This window comes from Lucilia cuprina, chromosome 6 (assembly GCF_022045245.1).
Source record: "Lucilia cuprina isolate Lc7/37 chromosome 6, ASM2204524v1, whole genome shotgun sequence".
NCBI classification, from domain to species: domain Eukaryota; kingdom Metazoa; phylum Arthropoda; class Insecta; order Diptera; family Calliphoridae; genus Lucilia; species Lucilia cuprina.
The window spans coordinates 29618197-29640520 of NC_060954.1; the positions used below are offsets into that span (position 1 = coordinate 29618197).

Consider the following 22324-nt stretch of genomic DNA (forward strand, 5'->3'; position numbering starts at 1 on the left):
TTATACTTATGTATATAAAACTTATTTGTGCCAATTTTAAGAGAGATAATAGTATATTTTGACGTAATTATGGCATAAAAAGCCCAAACCGGGAGGTACGGTTGTATAGGGCTAGGTGAGATAATGGACCAATTTCATTCCATTTTCAATTGACTTTGTCTCTGTGCCAAAAAAAAAACATGCTTGCTCCAAATTATCTTGAAAATTGCGGCCTGTACCTTGCGCACAAGGTTTACGTGGACAGCCAGCTGGACAGACGGATGGACGGACATGTCTTAATCGGTATACTTAAAGGTGTAGGACCAATATTTTTTGTTTTTGTATGTAGCAAACATCAGCACAAAGCCAATACACCCCTCCCCCACTGAAGTGGTGTAGGGTAAAAAAACACAAATGGAATAAATCATGTTAACTGACCATTGCCTTCCATGTACTAGCTAATATGTCAGTTGGCAGCAATAAAAATTAATTAAGTGACAATCGATACCACTACGTATTGCTATATTTGGAGAGCAAAATTTTCACTTGTATATGTATAACTTTTCTATTGATACATAATAAAATTTGCATGTTAGTATGAACTAAGTATGTTTTATTATATAAGAGTTTATATTTTCATTCACCTACATTAAGGACTTTTATAACAAAAATCAAAAATAGAAAAGGATTAAGAATGTAATCCACAACACACTTTCAATTATAATAAGACACAACAAATGAAACCATACAAATTAAAAACAAGTAAGAGTTCTATATTCGGCTTTGCCGAATCTTATATACCCTTCACCATGATGTGTTTAAAGCCTTTTGTACCTTTTGAAGAACGAAAAAGTACCAAAAAGTCCCCTTTTATGGGTTCTCACTTAATCCAGGCTCTACATACTTAATTTCATATTTCTAGCCAATAACAAAACATTAGTGCTGCTCTCGCTCTGCTACTCTTGCTCTGCTGCTCTTGCTCTGCTTTGCTTTTATAAACAAATTACAATAACAATATTTACCGTATTGTTATGTATTTTGTTTTTGTTTTTTGCAGTTTCTGTCTGAGCATGAATAAAAAATCTAAATTTTATATGAAATTTTCAGAGGTTGTCTCGGTTTTTTGCTCATATCTCCGTTATTTATGGACCGATTTTGCTGATTTTAAATGGCGTTCTTGCCGGTCGTATGTCTGATAGAATTATGGAAGATTCGGATCTCGCAGATATCTAGGGTCTTCTAAAAACTGATTTCAACAAACATACAGACAGACGGACAGACAGACAGACAGACGGACATGGCTTAATCATCTCCGCTACCTATAAGGATCCAGAATATATATACTTTATAGGGTCGGAAAATTATATTATAGAAATTACAAACGGAATGACAAACTTATATATACCCTTCTCACGAAGGTGAAGGGTATAAAAAACGAAAATTTCAAAATGAGGCTTTATATAGGTCAAATATGGGCCGATCCTCGGTAAATTTGGGAAAATGATATATTTTTAAATTACAGTTAGTTTTGTTGAGTTTCATTGCGATAAAAATGGTTACAAGTCAATTTTAGACGTTTAAGAAATTTTTTGAATGAGGGTTTGTATGGGGACTAGGGTCAAATAAGGGCCGATCCTTACGAAAATCTGCAGTGTCATTTATACTTATATAGAACTTATTTGTGACAATTTTTCAAGTTCAAATCGGGAGGTACGGTTGTATGGGGGCTAGGTGAAATAATGGACCGATTTCAACCATTTTCAATAGGCTTCGTCCCTGTGCCAAAAAACATTCTTGGTTCAAATTTCTTCAAATTATCTTGAAAATTGCGGCCTGTACCTTGCGCACAATGTTACATGGACAGCCAGCCAGCCGGACAGACGGACATGTCTTAATCGACTCAGAAAATGATTCTGAATCGACCGGTATACTTTAAGGTGGGTATTGGACCAATATTTTTGTATGTTACAAACATCAGCACAAACGTATAACACCCTCCCTACTATAGTGGTGTAGGGTATAAAAATCATTGGAACAACTCACTAAACAAAATGTTTAGTGAGTTGTAAAACTGTATATTATAAAAAAATATTCTTGATTTTTTGTCATTTTGTACGGAAACCCCATCTTTTTGAGGAGTACTATGTGAATTTTATTTATAATTGTATAATATAGATTCTTATTCAATAAAGCTAACACCAAGTACTATCCTATCCACTCAAAGTATGGGGACATCACCGTATACTACTATTGAACTATTACATACTAAAATCTCGATTTTCTATCTCATATTTTGAATAATTTATTTTATGAATGAAGTACAGTAGGCATATTTGAATCTGGATAGTTATTTTTGATTTTGGTTCTAAATATAAATAACTAAATATATTAGTTGAAGAATATTATTTTTATGGACCTTAGGTGATGATAACCATGTCTTTTTGTAAATATCTAAATTAAGTATTATTCCTGTACTACACGACAGTTGTCTTTATATTGGTTCCAAGCTACCTAAGGTCTGTTTAGAGGATAACATTTAAACATACTGTTCTTCCTCTTCCTAGTTCGTATATGGACTTTGGAGAAGATAAATGAGGTGTTCAATGGTTTTCCTTGGATACAACCCGCTCTCCTGTGGTAGTTAACGATTTTGTAAGAGTTCTCAGTGTGTCTTTTCATTGATTTACACTTGTTCTAAAAGCTAAACAAATTTTTTACATCGGAATTGACTCAATATTTGCCTTTAAACACTTTTCTGTTTCACACAATGAGGATATAATTTTTGAAGATTACAATTGAAAAACACTTAACAGATGCCCTTTTAACAATAAAACAATAAATTATAAAAAGTAATCCTAAAATCCTAATATATATGATGACAATCCAGAAACCGTACATTTTGGCACAGGCTAAAATGAATGTTTCCAAGCATTGAAGGGGAAAGCAATTGAGTTTTTGTTAGTTCGATTAAAGAAGTGACTTTGGTTAAGATATTTCGTGTCTTGCCTTGGTATGTAGCAGCTTTGTGATTGAAAATTTGTTTCTAGATTTTGTCTTGTAAGTCCAGATTTCTTTTTAAAAACTTTTTTTAAGCATTTTTTTCGAACTGTTTTCTGCCTAGAGTTCCTGTATTTTGTATTAGATTCTATATTATCAGAGTCACTTGTAAACATCACCTATTTAACTCAAATGTTTTGAAGAAATGGAAATTTCTAAATCTATTCACTTAAAAATAATACTATTCCTTTTAACCATAACTGTGGTTTAACACTTCTTTTTGTACTCATTAATTTCGCAATTTTGTTTATAAAGTTATAGCTTTAATAATTGATTCAACAATACACAACAATCCAAAAGTCTAAGGTTTTAGATTTCGCTCCTAATAGATTACAAAAGTGAGCACAAGACTGGCACATTATACTTATGTCATATATACTTATATTCCCAATCATGATCATTTGATAAAAAAGACTTGTTCTGTTAAACGGTCATCAAAACCATAACTTGTTATTTAACACACCTTCCTTATTTAACCTAAAGATAAGAAATTCTGTTTAGTTTTAAACCATTTTGATATTAACCCCTTTGAATTCAAACATTATCTGCAAATTTTATTTAAATTTAAAAACAAATTTGTTGCATGATTTCATTTCAATCACATATCTTTGTTAAAAATATCAATGATTCCAAACATAATCTGTCATGTCAAAGACTGTCCTTATTTTTACAAAAAAAAAAAAATAGAAAATCGTATCACTTACCATATGGAGATCTGGGATAAAATGGTGTCTGTTCATTTTGTGGTGTTTCCACTACCTTGCCATATAACTCTGAGGTAGATGCTTGATAGAATTTCACCTTATTCTCCATGCCACAGGTGCGTATGGCATCTAATATACGGAGAGTACCAACGGCATCCACTTCCGCGGTATATTCACTAAGATCAAACGATACTTTAACATGGGATTGAGCAGCTAGATTATAAATTTCTTCGGGTTTAACCATATTAATAATTTTCACTAAACTACTGCTATCGGTCATGTCACCATAGTGTAATTTCATAAAGCCACCTTTGTGGGCCTGTGGATCGGCATATAAATGTTCTATACGTGAAGTATTAAAGGTGCTAGCTCTACGTATAATGCCGTGCACTTCATAGCCTTTTTTCAGTAAAAACTCTGCTAGATAAGAGCCATCCTGCAAATAAAGATAAATATCACATTAAACATTTGTAAATATTGTTGTTGTTGTTATTGTGCTTTTCCTTAAATTACAACAAACAACACGTCACGTTAATCTTATCTTTAAATTCGATAATTTATTTTCATATTTTTTCACAAAATATGATTCATTTTTGTTTTATAACCATATCTTAACTAAATTTTACATGCTTTTTATATTTTATTAAAGTTTTGTAATTTTTTTTTCATTTTGGCTTTTTTTTCTTTACTTTACCTGTCCCGTTATGCCGGTTATTAGCGCAATACGTTTTCTTTCTTGTGTTTCACCATTTAATTCTTTGTTTGTATTAGTTGTGACATTTTCTACACTATTTTCTTGACTTTCAGCCATAATTTTTTGCTTTTTACACAGAATTTTGGTTTATAAAATTATTTTTATGTTAATATAAACAAATTAAAGTCTTTTTACCGACCAAAAATGCACTGTCTCTAAACAGCTGCTGGTTTTTCAGCAACAACAAAAATTACACTGGCAAATCCAGTGTACACTTAATAAGGTAGCCTCGTCGCTACAACAAATACAAACAATACAAAACAACAGGCGATTTGTTATTGTAGAATAATCCCATCTGTCAAAAAAAGCTGTGTGTGTAGAATGAAAAAGCAACAAATAAACACAATAAAAATATGAGTTTTTAGCAATTATTTAAATTTTTAACTATTAATATTAATATATTATATAAATTAAACGTTGAATGTCTGAAAATCATAACTATATCTATTGGGAAGACCAATTTCCGAATTAAACGTGTTTTTTGTGAAAAGTGATTGGTCGTGTTAAAAATAGTTGAAACTGATTTGGAACGTATGCCGGAGCTAAAGATTTTCTTTTTTTATCAAGAGAGAAGGATAACAAAGACATTTAATCACGATTGACCTAGAAAACTCCTTTAAAACCATAATTTTCTTCACTTTTTTAAATTTTTACACCTTTTGCGATTTTTTTTCTATGTAAACAAACAGGAATTTTGACAGATATGATTGTAAAAGCTGATGATCAGCTGTGCGGACGAGGCTACCTTATTAAGTGTACACTGGGCAAATCATTTGAAAAAATGGGGGGTGGTATAGAGAGATGCCATTGTGGTTAATTTGTAAAATAATAATAAGGTTGCCAGAGCTAAGATAAGAAATTGCGGAATTAGTTTAAGCGATTTTTTTTTTGAAAAAAAATAACAATAGCAAAATAAAATAATTTATAGTCTCATATTTTATGAATTAACTTTGTAAAGTATAGATAGATAGTGGATAGATAGATAGATAGATAGATAGATAGATAGATAGATAGATAGATAGATAGATAGATAGATAGATAGATAGATAGATAGATAGATAGATAGATAGATAGATAGATAGATAGATAGATAGATAGATAGATAGATAGATAGATAGATAGATAGATAGATAGATAGATAGATAGATAGATAGATAGATAGATAGATAGATAGATAGATAGATAGATAGATAGATAGATAGATAGATAGATAGATAGATAGATAGATAGATAGATAGATAGATAGATAGATAGATAGATAGATAGATAGATAGATAGATAGGTAGATAGATAGATAGATAGATAGATAGATAGATAGATAGTAGATAGATAGATAGATAGATAGATAGATAGATAGATAGATAGATAGATAGATAGATAGATAGATAGATAGATAGATAGATAGAAAGATAGAAAGAAAGATAGTTAGTTAGTTAGTTAGTTAGTTAGTTAGTTAGTTAGTTAGTTAGTTAGTTAGTTAGTTACATACATAGATTTCAAAAACTTTTCAAAACACTGTGCAACATTACAACAATGCTTTTCTCATTAAAGCCAATGTGATAAATGTTAAAATTCGTTTCCACTTGAGTAAACAAATGTAATATTCTTATATTAAATGAATAGATCATTAAAGCAATATTTAGTTACTAAAATTAAAGCAGTTTCTTTTAATTAAGCAACTAATTTTTACATTCCCATAATTTATCGGCACTATTGAAGGCCTATTATTTACTGAATAATCTACTGTTCATATTTTGAATTTGCAGCTTTAACACACAACATTTCTGACATTTTTTTCAACTTATACAAGTTTGCAAAACGTTATATTTATTAACATGGTTATGAAACCATTTACATCTGGTTTATTGTTGAAAACCTAAACAAATTATTATTTTGCACAAAAAGTTCAGTGACTTTTGTAGGAATTTTTAGCTATTGTTTAGAAAAATCATGAACAAAATAAAAAACGATCTGCACCACAAAATTTGCGCCATTATTAAATAATAATGAATCTGTGTCAGCGATCAATTAAACTTTAGTAGACAAGAAAACAAAACGTAACGAATATAAAGATCAAAACAAAATAGTACGTAATTGTTTTATAGAAAAATCTTGTTTTACAGACAGACATACGTTTATTTAATTCGTAAACATTTGTTGTTCGATGTTTGTTTTTTTAAGTTGAGAAACTGGTTTTGTTTTAAATGAGGTGAATTTTGAACCTACGTATAATATTTATGAAACTTTTTCAAAAATGCTCAATTAAATTTTCGCTTTTTATAAAAGCTTTCATAAATTGCACGCGTACAGGTAGTGTGTGCAGTACGTGTTTTTAAAGTTTTTGAAATGGTTTTGTTTTTCTAACTCAAATAGTTATGTCGTCATCATCGTTAGCATAATAATTACTACATATTAAGTTCAAAAAAGAGACATTTCTGAGAAAATTGAAAACTTTTGCATGCTACACATAAGATGGGTTGTAGTGTTTAAATAGCAATTAAATCGCACTGTTATGGTCATGTGTATCAGAATAGATACAAAGACTTGTATCTGATTCGATTTGTATAGACTATAGACTAGACTATAGACTAGACTATAGACCAGACTATAGACTATAGTCTAGACTATAGACTAGACTATAGAATAGACTATAGACCAGACTATAGACTAGACTATACACTAGACTATAGACTAGACTATAGACTAGACTATAGACTAGACTATAGACTAGACTATAGACTAGACTATAGACTAGACTATAGACTAGACTATAGACTAGACTATAGACTAGACTATAGACTAGACTATAGACTAGACTATAGACTAGACTATAGATTAGACTATAGACTAGACTATAGACTAGACTATAGACTAGACTATAGACTAGACTATAGACTAGACTATAGACTATACTATAGACTATACTATAGACTAGACTATAGACTAGACTATAGACTAGACTATAGACTAGACTATAGACTAGACTATAGACTAGACTATAGACTAGACTATAGACTAGATTATAGACTAGACTATAGACTAGACTATAAACTAGATTATAGACTAGATTATAGACTAGACTAAAGACTAGACTATAGACTAGACTATAGACTAGACTATAGACTAGACTATAGACTAGACTATAGACTAGACTATAGACTAGACTATAGACTAGACTATAGACTAGACTATAGACTAGACTATAGACTAGACTATAGACTAGACTATAGACTAGACTATAGACTAGACTATAGACTAGACTATAGACTAGACTATAGACTAGACTAGACTAGACTATAGACTAGACTATAGACTAGACTATAGACTAGACTATAGACTAGACTATAGACTAGACTATAGACTAGACTATAGACTAGACTATAGACTAGACTATAGACTAGACTATAGACTAGACTATAGACTAGACTATAGACTAGACTATAGACTAGACTATAGACTAGACTATAGACTAGACTATAGACTAGACTATAGACTAGACTATAGACTAGACTATAGACTAGACTATAGACTAGACTATAGACTAGACTATAGCACACAATGAGGATATAATTTTTGAAGATTACAATTGAAAAACACTTAACAGATGCCCTTTTAACAATAAAACAATAAATTATAAAAAGTAATCCTAAAATCCTAATATATATTATAAATATCTTTGTAAGTCTGTTCGTTTGTTTGTTTGTTCGTCAATCACGCCTAAACGGCTGAACCGATTTTCATGAAATTTGGAACATTGGTAGATCTATTCTTGGAGGGTGTATATAGGCTATATTTTCAAAACTTGCACTAGGAGGACGCAAAGAAGGGGTATAATAGGTGAAAAGCGGTAAAAATTAATACTTTTGAGCATAAATACCTATTATTGTCTTTACTAAAGCCAAAATATAATCTATTAAGCTATTTAAAGTTTCAGAAACATGAATTAGCATAGTACTGTTGCGAAAGTTGGACCAAAAGGGGAAAAACTACTTTTGGGCTTTGAAGCCATTTTTTTTTGTTCTAAAGCAAAGCCTTTTTATAGTATCGGAAATATGCATATTTTAGAAACCCACCGAAAGGGTGCAAAAACGGGTAAAAAAACACCAATTCCATTCCACTAAATATTGTTCACAAACAAATTATAAGGAATTTCTTCATAAGGAGACCTTAAGAATTTTGAATGAATGAATATTTTATGTATAATGAAACCGCTTAAAACCCCGCGCAAGGCCAGGTATAAAAATCTAGTTAACAAATAATTTGAAAACCCCAACGAAATTAACTGGAATTCTAAAAATGCAAAATACTTTTTTGGACTGCAAATTCTGATGAAAAGCATTGAAATGCAAGAACAAATGCAACATTTGTGTTTTATTTTTTTAGGTTTTTCCATTCTACACAATATGGATATTGCACGGATGGTTTAAGTAAGGGGTTTTATATTGAAGACCAAGAAACTGAAATATACCATCGTTTACCCAATCATAACACAAGCTTCCTGGCAGAATTCCGAGCAATAACGAAATGTGTTAATTGGATTTGAATAAATATGGCGCCCACAGCCAGAAGGCAATTAGGGCGATATCAGGTAATAGAACTAAATCTAAGACCGTACTGAATTGTAAGAAAGCTTTAACTGAATACTCTCCCAGAGGTAAGGTTTACATCATATGGGTACCAGGCCACTCGGGAGTAGTCGGCAAGGTCGAATATAACAGCTTTAAAAGGAAGAAAGCTCGAGGTAGCTAACCTGACAAACGCAAAACCATTCGACACAACAAAAGCCGAATTAAAAATATGGGTTCGAGAATTTCATAAGGCCTCTTGGAATAATAAAACGGTGGGTAGAACTACAAAGATCATATGGAGAATAATTCTTAGGAATTACGTCCAGGAAACTTATTTTCTGAACATTGAAAAGTCAGTGATCAAAAAATGTTTTTTCTTTTTAATGAAAAGAAGCGCACAACAGGCCTGCTAGCAGCCTAGGTGTTTTTCTTCGGATATGATGTACTAGACATCATCTTGTCAACTTAATCTAGACTTTTTAAAAGATACATTTGAATTTTCTATAATATTGAACACAGAAAAAACAAGTATGAATGTATTGTCGGGCGTAGCCGACCATATGATACCCTACACCAGTCAGTTAGTCATGTTAAAAATGGGGATTATTTAATAAAATAAAGCATTTGATTTTTTTTTAACTTTATTTTGGAATATTTTTATTTTTTTTTTTTTGCAAAAAAAAAAAGATTTTTTACAAGAGGGCTCAGAGGGGGGTGGGCAAAATATGGCTCTATCCTTATAAATGTTGGTAGGGAGAATTAAGTCTATTTCAATATTATTTATGTAGAATTTAAAAGTGTTATTAGTGTTTGTAAGTGAATTTTGACCTTTAAGTCATTTTCTGAAGGGGAGTTTGTATGGGGGCTAGGTTCAAATGAAGTGCGATCATTACCAAAAACGGTAGTGTAATTTAAAGTTATATAAAATTAAGTTTTGTCGACTTTTGTTGATATAATAGATCATTTAAATTTATTATAAGGTCAAAGACCCTATTTGGGGGCTAGTCGAAATAATGGACCGATTTAAACCATTTTAAAAAGGCTTCGTCCTGGAAGCATGTGCCAAATTTCATCTAATTATCTTGAAAATTGCGAACTGTACCTTGCGCACAAGGTTTATTTGGACAACCGCCAGCCAGGCGGACATAGATTAATCGACTCAAAAAATGATTCTAAGCCGATATTTTTGTATGTTACAAAACATCAGCACAAACCCAATATACCCTCCCCACTAAAGTGGTGTAGGGTATAAATATGCAGAATTTGTTTCTTAAGGTTTACATCATATGGGTACCATGCCACTGGGGAGTAGTCGGCAACGAAAGGGCGAAAGCTTTAAATATAACGAATATAACATGTTCAAAAAGAAAATAAACAATTAAAGCATGAAGTTCAAACTCTAAGAAACACTGTTAAATATCTTAATGATCAACGATTGAAATATGACTGTTTAGTTAGTGGAGTTGAGGCAAGTTTATCTGCTGAAACGGTTGTTAAACTAACAAGTGATGCTGGTGTGCAACTAGATGTTAATACCATTGATGATGCATACTTTATTAGAAGAAGAAAAAATAATCAAAAGAAAAATGAAAAACAAATATTGGTTGTTAAATTCAACTCTAAAAGAGGCAAAGATAATTTTATGTCCGTTAAACCAATTTTAAAGCTGTTTTTGTTATCGGCTTTTAGAGTAGAGAGACTATTAACTTATTAAATGATGACAAAACATTGAAAACCGTTGGATGTCGTTCTGTGTTTGTTGTAGGTGGTAAAATATTTTTAAAGAGAAATTAATATTCTAAGCCAATATTTATTCAAAATGAATATGTTGATAAGCTGTTACTTGAAGCAACATCCGATTGCTCTAGAATCCGAAAATCCCGTGGTGCTGGTAAAGAACGTGAAGCTGCTGATGAAGATGATTATTATTGATTATTATTGATTATTTATCTAATTAATGCCGTATTTATAATTACTATAACTAATTTTGTTAAATTTTCTTTTCATTCAATGAACAATCAATATTTTATAAATTTTAAATCATTTGAAAATTATGTTAACACTATATCAAATAATAATTTTTTATAATATCTTTGAACGCTAGAAGCTTAAAGTAGTATATAGGCGAAACTAATTGTCAAGGACCTAAGTCCCTTGTCAAACACCTAACTGGTGAGAATGTATTAGTAGAAGCACACAAATAAACGCAGTTGTTCAAAAGGTACTAAATAAATAATTTGCAATTTTCTGATTTGTTTTGTTTAATTTATTATTGTTTTAAATATTTATTTAAGATTTTTCCAAATTTTTTTATTTTACAAAAGTTTTATTTGCAAAAACAGCTGTTCATTGGTTATGTTTTTGAGTGAAAAGTTGGCAATACTAACAAAGTTAATTAAACTTAAATGCAAAACTGAAAAACACAATCATCGGTTAAAGTCCGCCTAAATTTGTTCCGAGTTCAATCTAACAGCAAGTTAAGTCTAGTTTAACTTGCTGTTGCTAATGGCAAACATATTCAATTTATATCATTTTATAAATTGCCTAAATGCAATACACCCAGTTTTTTAATGTTTCTGGAAAACTTCGAAATCCTTGTATTCTTGCAGAAGACTCAAATATTGATTTATTGGAAACTCATTCGTCAAAAGATTTGTTGGACTTACTCTCTAATTATCTAACACGTTTTCAAAGCGGATCTTCCATAGATCATATTTACAGTAATATGCATAATTGTTTATCAGTCGATTCTGTCGTGTGTAAAATATCAGACCATAATGTCATAATTACTGAAAATGTTAAATTGTGTTGTGATTATGATCGGGTAAAGCAATATAATATCGTGCGTAAGTGATGGTATTGAAAACTCCACTGTCAATTTACAAAAGTTAATAATTTATAAAAAACGTATATTAAAAAAGAGAAGAAAAATCCGTACAAAAACTGAAATATATGAAAGATTAAAAGAATAGGCAATGTAATTAAGAAAGCTTGTAGATAGTCCATGAAAAAATTTTATGTTGACAATATACATAATATAAAAGAAGATCAAATGAAATGTTGGAGTTTTTTAAATAAAACACTTGGAAGGAAAACAAAGAACTCGATAAATATAATGAATTCCGATGGGAATGTAATTACTGAGGACACTGTAAAAGTTAATGTTTTAAATAGTTATTTTCTGCAGTCAATACAAGACATCAAGTCGAACATTGGACAAAGTGCAACAGACCATTTCAATTGCTTAAGAACGCTGTGTCAACGTAATAATTTACTCCATTTTAGTTACGCTTCCATGATGAAGTTTACAACATCAATGTACTTTTGATAATGAATAAAAGTGCAGGTCATGAAAACATGTTTCCAAAAGTTTTAATAAATAGTAAAGATGAATTAACTCCGTTCTGGGTAACGTCTACAGTAAACTTATATAGACCAGTTGCCGTATTGCCTATCATTGACAATGTTTTTGAGAGAATTTTACACACTAAAATGTAAATACAAATATTTTATTTAGTTGCTTGGTAGCATTCAACAAAGTCGCTTTGTTTCAGAAATTGCAAACGCAATTTAAAAAAAACAAAAACACAACTTCAAAAGCAAGAGCATAATTTACAAAAACAACATACACCCTAAATAATTTTATAGAATGCATAACAATGAAAGTAAATAAGATCATTCTTATTTGATACTTTTTTGTACATTTTAATTTGAAATGTTCTTTCTATGTGAAGAAATTATAATTCTTATGTCCATTGATTATATTTTGTTTATAAATATTTTAAATTTATAGTAGTGCAATTTAATCTTCAAAATTGAAAATAGCCAAAAATTTTTTCAGCGCAATTTCATTGAAAAAATACAAATAGTGTATGTAGTAGTGATTTTTTTATCTGCCTCTCTATACGCCGGTGTATGGCTTACATACATGAAAGACAACAATTTATTAAATGATTATCAATATGGTTTTAAAAATGGCTTTTTTGATCTAACAAAAACTTTTGATCTAATAGAACATAATGTTTTATTACAAAAACTTCGAATGTATGGAATTTGTAGACGAGAATTGTGTTTGTTAAAAAGTTACTTGGCTAATCGAAAACAATTTGTACAACTCAACAATAAGAAAAGTTTTTGTGGTGATGTGAAATATGGTGTACCCCATTTGAAGTGTACTTGGTCCATTACTTTTCAGTATTTACATAAATGATATAAAAAGTTTTGACCTTTTTGGGAAACTTTTTATTTATGCGGATGATATTTGTATGTTTTATTCGTTCAAACATGAAACAGCTGTAAAAGTTTACATTGAGAGAGATGCTTCATTAATATCTGAATTTACAAGAATCAACAAGCCTTACTTAAATGCTACTAAAACTAGTTTAATACGATTTAAGCCACATTATGATCAAATTAAATTTAGTGTTTATGTTCATGGAAAAGAAATAAATGAAGACAATTCTATTAAATACATGGGTATTCAAATTCAAAGCAATGGGGTTGTTGTACAAATTTAAAAACAAATTTAATATTGAAACAAAATTATTACTATATAATATGAATCACTTAGCAATTTTATACAGACTAGAGTTCGCCCCGCGGTCGAAATTCGACCGGAACCACTGAAGGAAAGATTACATACATATATGTACATATGCTACAAAAACCATATTTTCGTAGTTGAAATGTCTGTCAAAAAATTATTTCAATTGCTATTATCAATGATTATAACTTGCTTTGATCAACGTATTCTTTAAGAAGATGTGATACATTTTAGTTTAATCCTTGAAGAAGTATAAAATCTAAGCTTTCAAATTTTTCATAATCAATTATGGACCTATCCTTGTCGGTTTATACAATAATTGTTTGTACCTAATGTCGCTGTACTCGTATTTTTAATTCAGTTAGGAGGTTTAAAGTAATTTTCTGGAGAAAACTGAATATAGGGGTTTGATAGTTATCGAACGATCCACATCAAATTAAGTCAAAAAAATTCAGTTCTATAAAACTACTGTAATTTGGAAGAACTTTTGGACTAAACATGAGCGTTAACATGATTTTCTGGAGTGAATCTTATATAAGGATACTTATAAAATTTAAAACAATTTTTGTTCATACAAATTCAGTGAAATTCAGCACAAAGTATTTGTGCGATAAAGTAATTTTCTGAAGGGAAGAAAGATATGTTCCTATAAAACATGTTTATGCCGAATTGATGCTTCTCTTAGCCAGTTATGAGCGATAAATTCATTTTCTGAAGAGGGGGAGGGGCAGGGTTCATTTATAGACCGATCCTTATAAAATTCTACGAAGAGATTCATGTTCCCATAAAACATATTTTTGACCCTACCCCCCATGGTTAATTATGAACCCATCCTTTTGAAGTTTTACGGAGAGAATAATGTTTCCATAAAACATGTTTGTGCCGAATGTCGCCGCTATTGATGCTTCACTTATGCAGTCAAAATACACCCTACACCACACTAATGGGAACGGAATTTTGTTTATGTCTTAAAGTTTGTAACACCTGCGTCGATGTAATGATGTAATCCGCCCATAAATTAGCCTATTGAACTTTTTTGTAAGCGGTACATGCTAACAAGAATAGGGTATTTATAAAATTCGACTCAACAAATTTTATATATACGAAATTTTGACTATATATTGTTATAATGAGTAGTACATTCATTAATTAAGCAAACATCAATCTCTTGAATATAACTTCTACATTAAAAAATACTAAATAACTTATTGCTACTTACTCGCAATGTGGTAGGGTATGATGTATTCGGATACATTCTGTACTTTCATATTTTTGTTATTTTATGTAAACAAAAATAAAAATACTCATACAATTGTATTAAATTCACACAGAACCTGTACATGTAAGAGAGTAATATTTCTTACTCTCAGTAACACTTCTATTTATTTTTCTATGGTTTGATAGTTATCAAACGATCCACATCAAATTAAGTCGAAAAAATTCAGTTCTATAAAACTACTATAGAACGATCCTTATAAAATTCTACGAAGAGATTTATTTTCCCATAAAACATATTTTTGACCATACCCCCCATGGTTAATTATGAACCCATCCTTTTGAAGTTTTACGGAGAGAATAATGTTTCCATAAAACATGTTTGTGCCGAATGTCGCCGCTATTGATGCTTCACTTAGCCAGTTATGATCGATAAATTAATTTTTTGAAGGGGACTTTATATGGGGGGTCGGGTTATTTTTGGTCCGATCCTTATAAAATTCTACGAAGGGATTTATGTTTTTATAAGACGTGTTTGTGCCCAATTACACCGCACTTTTCTGAAGGGGCCTTATATGGGGGCTAGGTGAAATTGTGGACGGATGTTGCCCATTTTCAATACCAAACAAACTGCATCAACTAAAAGTAACAGCTCGCTAGCTACTTCCATTTGGACTCTATCGTGTTTTCAACAGACAAACAGACGGACGCATATGGCTAGATCGTCATAGAATCTAATAAGGACCCAGAACATATATACTTTTATGGGTCTTAGACGAATATTTCATTGTGTTACAAACGGAATGACAAAAACAATATACCTCCCATCTTTTTTGATGGTGGGTATAAAAACAACGAATATTACTTCTTTCGATTTATTATTCTCTACAGAAATGTTCATTTAAATCTATTCAAAACTTTCAATATGATATTTTCATTCATGACAGTGAAATTAAGTAAACTATTTTCTTTAATACCGTTTGAGTTCTTCATCTTTTGATTTTTGCTTATTCACATCCAATCGCCTCCCAGTTTTAAATTAAGACTTATATTTAACAATCTGCCAATTCCTCCAGCAATCACCCAGGCCCCTTCATGAACAGTTTGTCGTAAACAATCTCGAACCTTTCCAGCACTATTCCTTTGTAGCCTACAGAAGTAATAATATTAACATAGCTTATTTATCTTTTTTATTTGATTCCAAATTCATTACTTCTGAAGGCATTAAAGTTTACAATTATTGCTATAAGATCTATAACAGGATTCCATGCTGATCGAAAGTGGAATTATGTCCTTTTTTTAATGACGTGAAACGACTTTTTTGGAATAAAATCGCTTTTAATTTTTAAAATCGGATGTTTTAAATAATTCCACATCCGGATCGAAAGTGGAATTATGTCCTTTTTTTAAATGACGTAAAACGACTTTTTTGGAATAAAATCGCTTTTAATTTTTAAAATCGGATGTTTTAAATAATTGTGTTTTTATAATTTAATAAATACTTTTATTAAATTAATAAAATTTTAGATCGGAAGGATATTTTGGAACAGGTATATATTATTATTATAAGAAATAAATACGTTTTATTTTGCTGTCTTTAGTATAAGAAGTCCATCCACAAAGACTTCTTAAAAAATAAATTTTAATCGAATTTAATAGTAGATATTCTATGAAGATGTACTTTTATAGGTCCTTAAGCAAAGATCTTTAAGAGTAAATACTAAACCAAATGGGCAGACATTAACCCAGAAAACATGATTTGTATATGACCAGTTTCATCTTTTTTATATTTTTATAAAACATATGTACATATAACCATACAAACTACAGTTTTCACTTTACACTAATATTTCTTAAACCGCCTTTTTCCTAATTGGTTAGAATAACACAAAAGAGTCTTCCTCTCAAATCCTCACAGTGCTAAACATGCATATTAGCGATATAATGATTTATTTATTACGGGGAATTATGTACCGACATGACCAACTAAATTCTCCTACTTATGTTTTAACAGGCTTTGTTTTTGGCCATCATTAAAATCCCTAAAATCCATAAAAACTAACATTTATGTAGAATTGTTGTCCCACCAATGTTTTTGCAGGTCAAATGCCAACATCCTTTTGTATGACTCGTCATAATATATCATTATTACATTCACAATTTAGTAAATACAATAAAATTTTTTTTTATAAAAATATCACTGCCAAATAGAAAAAGAAAACATCAACAGAGAAGTAACCTTTTTTCACACTCTCCTCTCTTTTTTCTAAAATGAAAAAAAAGCAGTGTTGTTGTTAAGCATTCTTATTTTGTTTTCTAATTTTTAATTCAAGCACATGTTTGTGTGATTGTGTATTGGTAGAAACTTTAAACGTTTATATTTCCGAAAATACTGAACCGATTTTTATCATATATAGATTCTGCAGTGAGGCTAGCCAATCTGTATTAAACAAAAAAGAATCAAGAAAATCGGTAAAGTAATAGAGCCGGAAAATGTTCCCAATCGTTTTGGCTTTGCGTATTTATATATATGATATGATGATATAAGTAAAGAACCGAGTTGAAAACTTTACAATGCATGCAAAACAAAGCTTTGAAGTCTATTGCTTATCTCCCCATTACGTATTCAACGGTATTACTATATGCCGATATGTTTTTGTTGTCAAATGTACATATAAAAAATATTGGTCATCACACAATTGTTCAATTCACAATCAATGTTGTAGCGTTGTATGCGTTGTATGTCAGCAGCTGCTACAATAGTCATAACAATGTTGTTGGTATTTTATATGCAAAAGCTCTATACAACTCATAGGACAATTTTTCATATGTTTTTCGAATGTTGTAAGAAATTTTAGTGTTGCCAAATGTTTATTTTAACATATAAACAAAAATTTAAACGATTTTAGCATAAAAAAAGATAAAGTGGTAACACTGAAATCAAAAATAAACAGTTGTTCACAAAAACAAAAAAACTAAAATTTTATTAAAAACAGTTAGTTTAAAATGTGGAATAAAGAAAATAAAAGAATTGATAATTCAAAGAAATTAATTAGGTTTATTTCGCATGTTTAATTAATTTAATATTTTTTTATCTTTTGACATTGTTACGTGTATTTGTTTTGATTGTTTTGATTGTTTTTTTTTTTTTTTTTTTTTTTGAGGACATAAACTTATGACTTGCTGCAAAGGTCTGTATGCAATCACTGTTACTACACTTTAGTAGGTACAATATACAACTTGATTGTGAATTGAACACATATCTTTTTGTCTTTCCATTATATATTTAACGTTATCACTATATGCCAATATGTTACCAACGATTCTGCCTATTTATGGCATAGGGTAAATACACCTAATGTCGGCATTACCCAGTAGTCGGCATTTTTTAAATAAAATTGTAAATAATTACGAGAAACAGTGCAAATTTATTAAGGTTCCACCTTTATTTGATAAAAAATATGGTGTTTTTGCTCTATGAAATGAGCAAATTTGAATAGGATGAATAATTTCGTCTCTATTTGACATTATTTAGTGACACCTTTTTAGCTTTTTCAGTACTGTCAGTTTTCTTAAAAAAAGATTAGTTTTAGTGCCACCTTAAACAAGTGAATATTAATATTAAATTAAATGATTTATTTGACAAAAATTGGTTTTAATGAAAGAAAACAGTTGAAATATTCATTTTAAAGTGAAAAAGTTATTTAAAAATAATTTTCTTTGTAATTTTAACCCTGCCGCCATTAGGGACAAAATTTTCTATGATTTTCTATAGTCGGCATCGAAGTGCCGACTGCTGCTGCGGCACTTTAAATTTTTAATTTCTCTATAGAAAATTTGGTATATTATTATAAAAAATTTGTATATAACATTTTTCTCTTCAAAAATTATATGTATACGAGTTATTTTTGTAAAGAAAATTTATGTATAATAACACTTTTCTATAAAAATTTATGTGTATTACAATTTTCTCTATAGAAGATTGATTGTAAAAAATTTGTTTCTATAGGGAATTATGTGTATAACAGTTTTTATTAAAAATTGTGTGTATACCCAATTCTTTAAATAGAAAATTTGTTCAATAATAGCTTTTTCTATAGATGATTAACATTTTCTCTACAGAATATAAATTTCTATACAAAAAATATGTGTAACTTTTGTATATTGAAATTTTTCTAACAAATATTGCTTCTCAACTGTTTTTCTACAAAAAACATTATGAGTATAACAGTTTTTTTCTATAGTTAATTTCTAATATGACAATTCTTCTATAGAAAAGTTTTCTTATTATAATATCCTCTACGAAACTTATGTTTAATTTTTTTCCTATAGGAAATTGCATATTTTTATACAAGATTTTCTTTAAAAAACAGTACAGAAAATTTATGTATAATAACACTTTTCTATAAAAATTTATGTGTATTACAATTTTCTCTATAGAAGATTGATTGTAAAAAATTTGTTTCTATAGGGAATTATGTGTATAACAGTTTTTATTAAAAATTGTGTGTATACCCAATTCTTTAAATAGAAAATTAGTTCAATAATAGCTTTTTCTATAGATGATTAACATTTTCTCTACAGAATATAATTTTCTATACAAAAAATATGTGTAACTTTTGTATATTGAAATTTTTCTAACAAAGATTGCTTCTCAACTGTTTTTCTACAAAAAAACATTATGAGTATAACAGTTTTTTTCTATAGTTAATTTCTAATATGACAATTCTTCTATAGAAAAGTTTTCTTATTATAATATCCTCTACGAAACTTATGTTTAATTTTTTTCCTATAGGAAATTGCATATTTTTATACAAGACTTTTCTCTATAAAAAATTACTTTTTTCTCTAACAAAAATTATAATTTTGTATAGAAAATTGCTTGTATAACTCAATTTCTATAGAAAAAATCTTATGTATACTTATTAAAATTATAATTATGTTTATAAGATATTTTTCTACAGAAAAAAACTATATTATTACAGATATTTCTATAGAAAAAAATTTAATTAATCATTTTCTTTGAAAATTTTGTATTTAACACTTTTTTCTATATAATTATGCCTTTTTTCCAAACAAAAAATCTACTGCCGACTATAGGGACATTTTTTTCCGTACTTAGGAACACTGGTGCCGACTACTGGAAAATTTCGTGTTTTTAACAAAATTTGCAAATTACTAAAAAATAGTTATTTGTTTTTCAAAAATGTTAAGTGGATCTAAAACTTAACTAAACACATAATTGTAATAAATTATGTGATAGTTTGAAAAAGAGCAAAACGTTAAACTGCCGACTACTGGTACATTTACCCTATACAAACTTCAGCTATTAATTTTTGTTTTTAAATGTATAAACAATATTGGTCATCACACAATATCTTTTCAAAGAAATTACAATTTTATGAAACAACAGTAATTTATCAGTTGCCTGGTGTAGGCGGGAATCAACAAAGCAGCGACTACAACATATTGGTAGTCGTGAATTTAATAATTTGCCACATGATTTAAAAACCATTAATAGAATTTCTTTATTTAAAACTAGAGTGAAAAGTTACTTATTTCGAAATATATCTGAACTTCTAATGTTATATCACTAATCTCTAAGTTATAATGTTATAAATTGAAAAATCTTATCAAATATGTTTTAGTTGTTTCGTATTCTGTAAATATTTTTTTTCCAACCTGTCTCTATAATGCCTTATAGGCGTTATTTTTGTAATGAATCATAATATATATTAATACACAAAGCCAAAACGATTGGAAACATTTTCCGGCTCTATTACTTGACCGATTTTCTTGATTCTTTTTTTGTCTATATATGATCCAATCGGTTCAGTATTTTCGGAAATATAAGCGTTTAAAGTTTCTACCAATACACAATCACACAAACATGTGGTTGAATTAAAAAATAGAAAACAAAATAAGAATGCAAAACACAACACTGCACTTTTTTCATTTTAGAAAAAAGAGAGGAGAGTGTGAAAACAGTTTTTTTCTCTGTTGATGTTTTTTTTTACTATTTGGCAGTGATATTTTTGTTGTTGTTTTTAATACGACTTTTATAATATTTTAAAAATAAGATTTTATTGTTTTTGCTAAATTGTGAATGTAATAATGATGCATTATGGTGTGTGATAAAAAAGGATGTTGGTGTTTTTGACCTGGGAAAACATTGGTGGGACAATAATTCTACATTAATGTTAGTTTTTATGGATTTTAATGATGGCCAAAAACAAAGCCTGTTACAACATAAGTAGGAAAGATTAGTTGGTCATGTCGGTACATAATTCACTGTAATAAATGAATCAGTATATCGCTAATATGCATGTTTAGCACTGTGAGAATCTGAAGGGAAGACTCTTTTGTGTTAGTCTAACCAATTAGGAAAAAGGTGGTTTAAGAAATATTAGTGTAAAGTGAAAACTGTAGTTTGTATGGTTATATGTACATATGTTTTATAAAAATAGAAAAAAAGATGAAACTGGTCAAATTCAAATCATGTTTTCTGTTTTAATGGCTACCAATTTGTTTTATTATTTACTCTTAAAGCTCTTTGCTTAAAGGCCTGTAGTAGTACAACTTCATAGCATATCTACTATTAAATTAGATTTAAATACATTAAAATTTATTTTTTTTAAATTTTATACAACATAAACCTTTATACTAAAGACAGAAAAATAAATTAAAACAAGTATGAATTTATAGTCGGACATTACCGACCATATGATACCATACACCAGTCAGTATGTTGACATAGCTAAATCGACTGGTATACTTTAAGGTGGGTCTAGGACCAATATTTTTGGGTGTTACAAACTTCAGCACAAACGGTATAAAAATACTATTATTTGTTTAAAGATTTTAAAAATTAAAAGTGTTTTTATTCCAAAAAGTTCCACTTTCGATCGGGATGGAATCCTGTTATAATTCTTATAGCAATAATTGCAAAATTTAATGACTTCACAAGTAATGAATTTGGAATCAAATAAAAAAGATAAATAACCTATGTTAAAATCATTACTTCTTAGGCTACAAATGAATAGTGCTGGGAAGGTTACGACAAACTGTTCATGAAGGGGCATGGATTATTGCTGGAGGAATTGGCAAATTGTTAAACATAGGTCTTAATTTAAAACTGGGAGGTGTTTAAAAAAACTTGGATGAGAATGATCAAAAATCAAAAGATGAAGAACTCAAACAGTATTAAAGAAAATAGTTTACTAATTTTACCGTCAGGAATGAACATTTTTGTAGAGAATAATAAATCGAAAGAAGTAATATTTGTTGTTTTTGCTTTTAAAAAGTTCAAATAAATTTGAAAACTTAGATTTTATACTTCTTTCAGGATTGAACTAAAATGTATCACATTTTCTTAAAGAATACGTTGATTAGAGCAACACAGAAAAAACTGAAAATGAGTTTTAATTATCAAAATAATTGTATCAAGCAAGTTTTGCACCTATAACCAAAATGATGATATTAATTACCAAATTTGTAAAAAAAA

At 29.3% G+C, this 22324-nt stretch overlaps 2 protein-coding genes across 2 annotated transcripts in view; both read right to left on the bottom strand.

The window, feature by feature from the left end:
• The window catches only part of LOC111683479 (zwei Ig domain protein zig-8-like), a 174536-nt gene that overhangs the window by 90329 nt on the left and 61883 nt on the right, over nucleotides 1-22324 (bottom strand). The window lies entirely within an intron of this gene.
• On the bottom strand, nucleotides 3494-4703 carry LOC124420583 (GDP-mannose 4,6 dehydratase-like). The gene is made up of 3 exons (XM_046954034.1): nucleotides 4435-4703; nucleotides 3741-4176; nucleotides 3494-3513 (listed from the first exon to the last, which is right to left on the bottom strand). Exons 1-3 carry the CDS (start codon nucleotides 4549-4551, stop codon nucleotides 3509-3511), a joined length of 558 nt encoding a protein of 185 aa, XP_046809990.1. The 5' UTR covers nucleotides 4552-4703; the 3' UTR covers nucleotides 3494-3508.

Bases quoted from the DNA above. Each gene is read 5' to 3' on its own strand.
- LOC124420583 (XM_046954034.1), bottom strand. From the start codon at position 4,551: ATGGCTGAAAGTCAAGAAAATAGTGTAGAAAATGTCACAACTAATACA. The intron at 4,177-4,434 runs GTAAAGTAAAGA...CTTTATTTGCAG, and splicing joins TAACCGGCATAACGGGACAG to GATGGCTCTTATCTAGCAGA.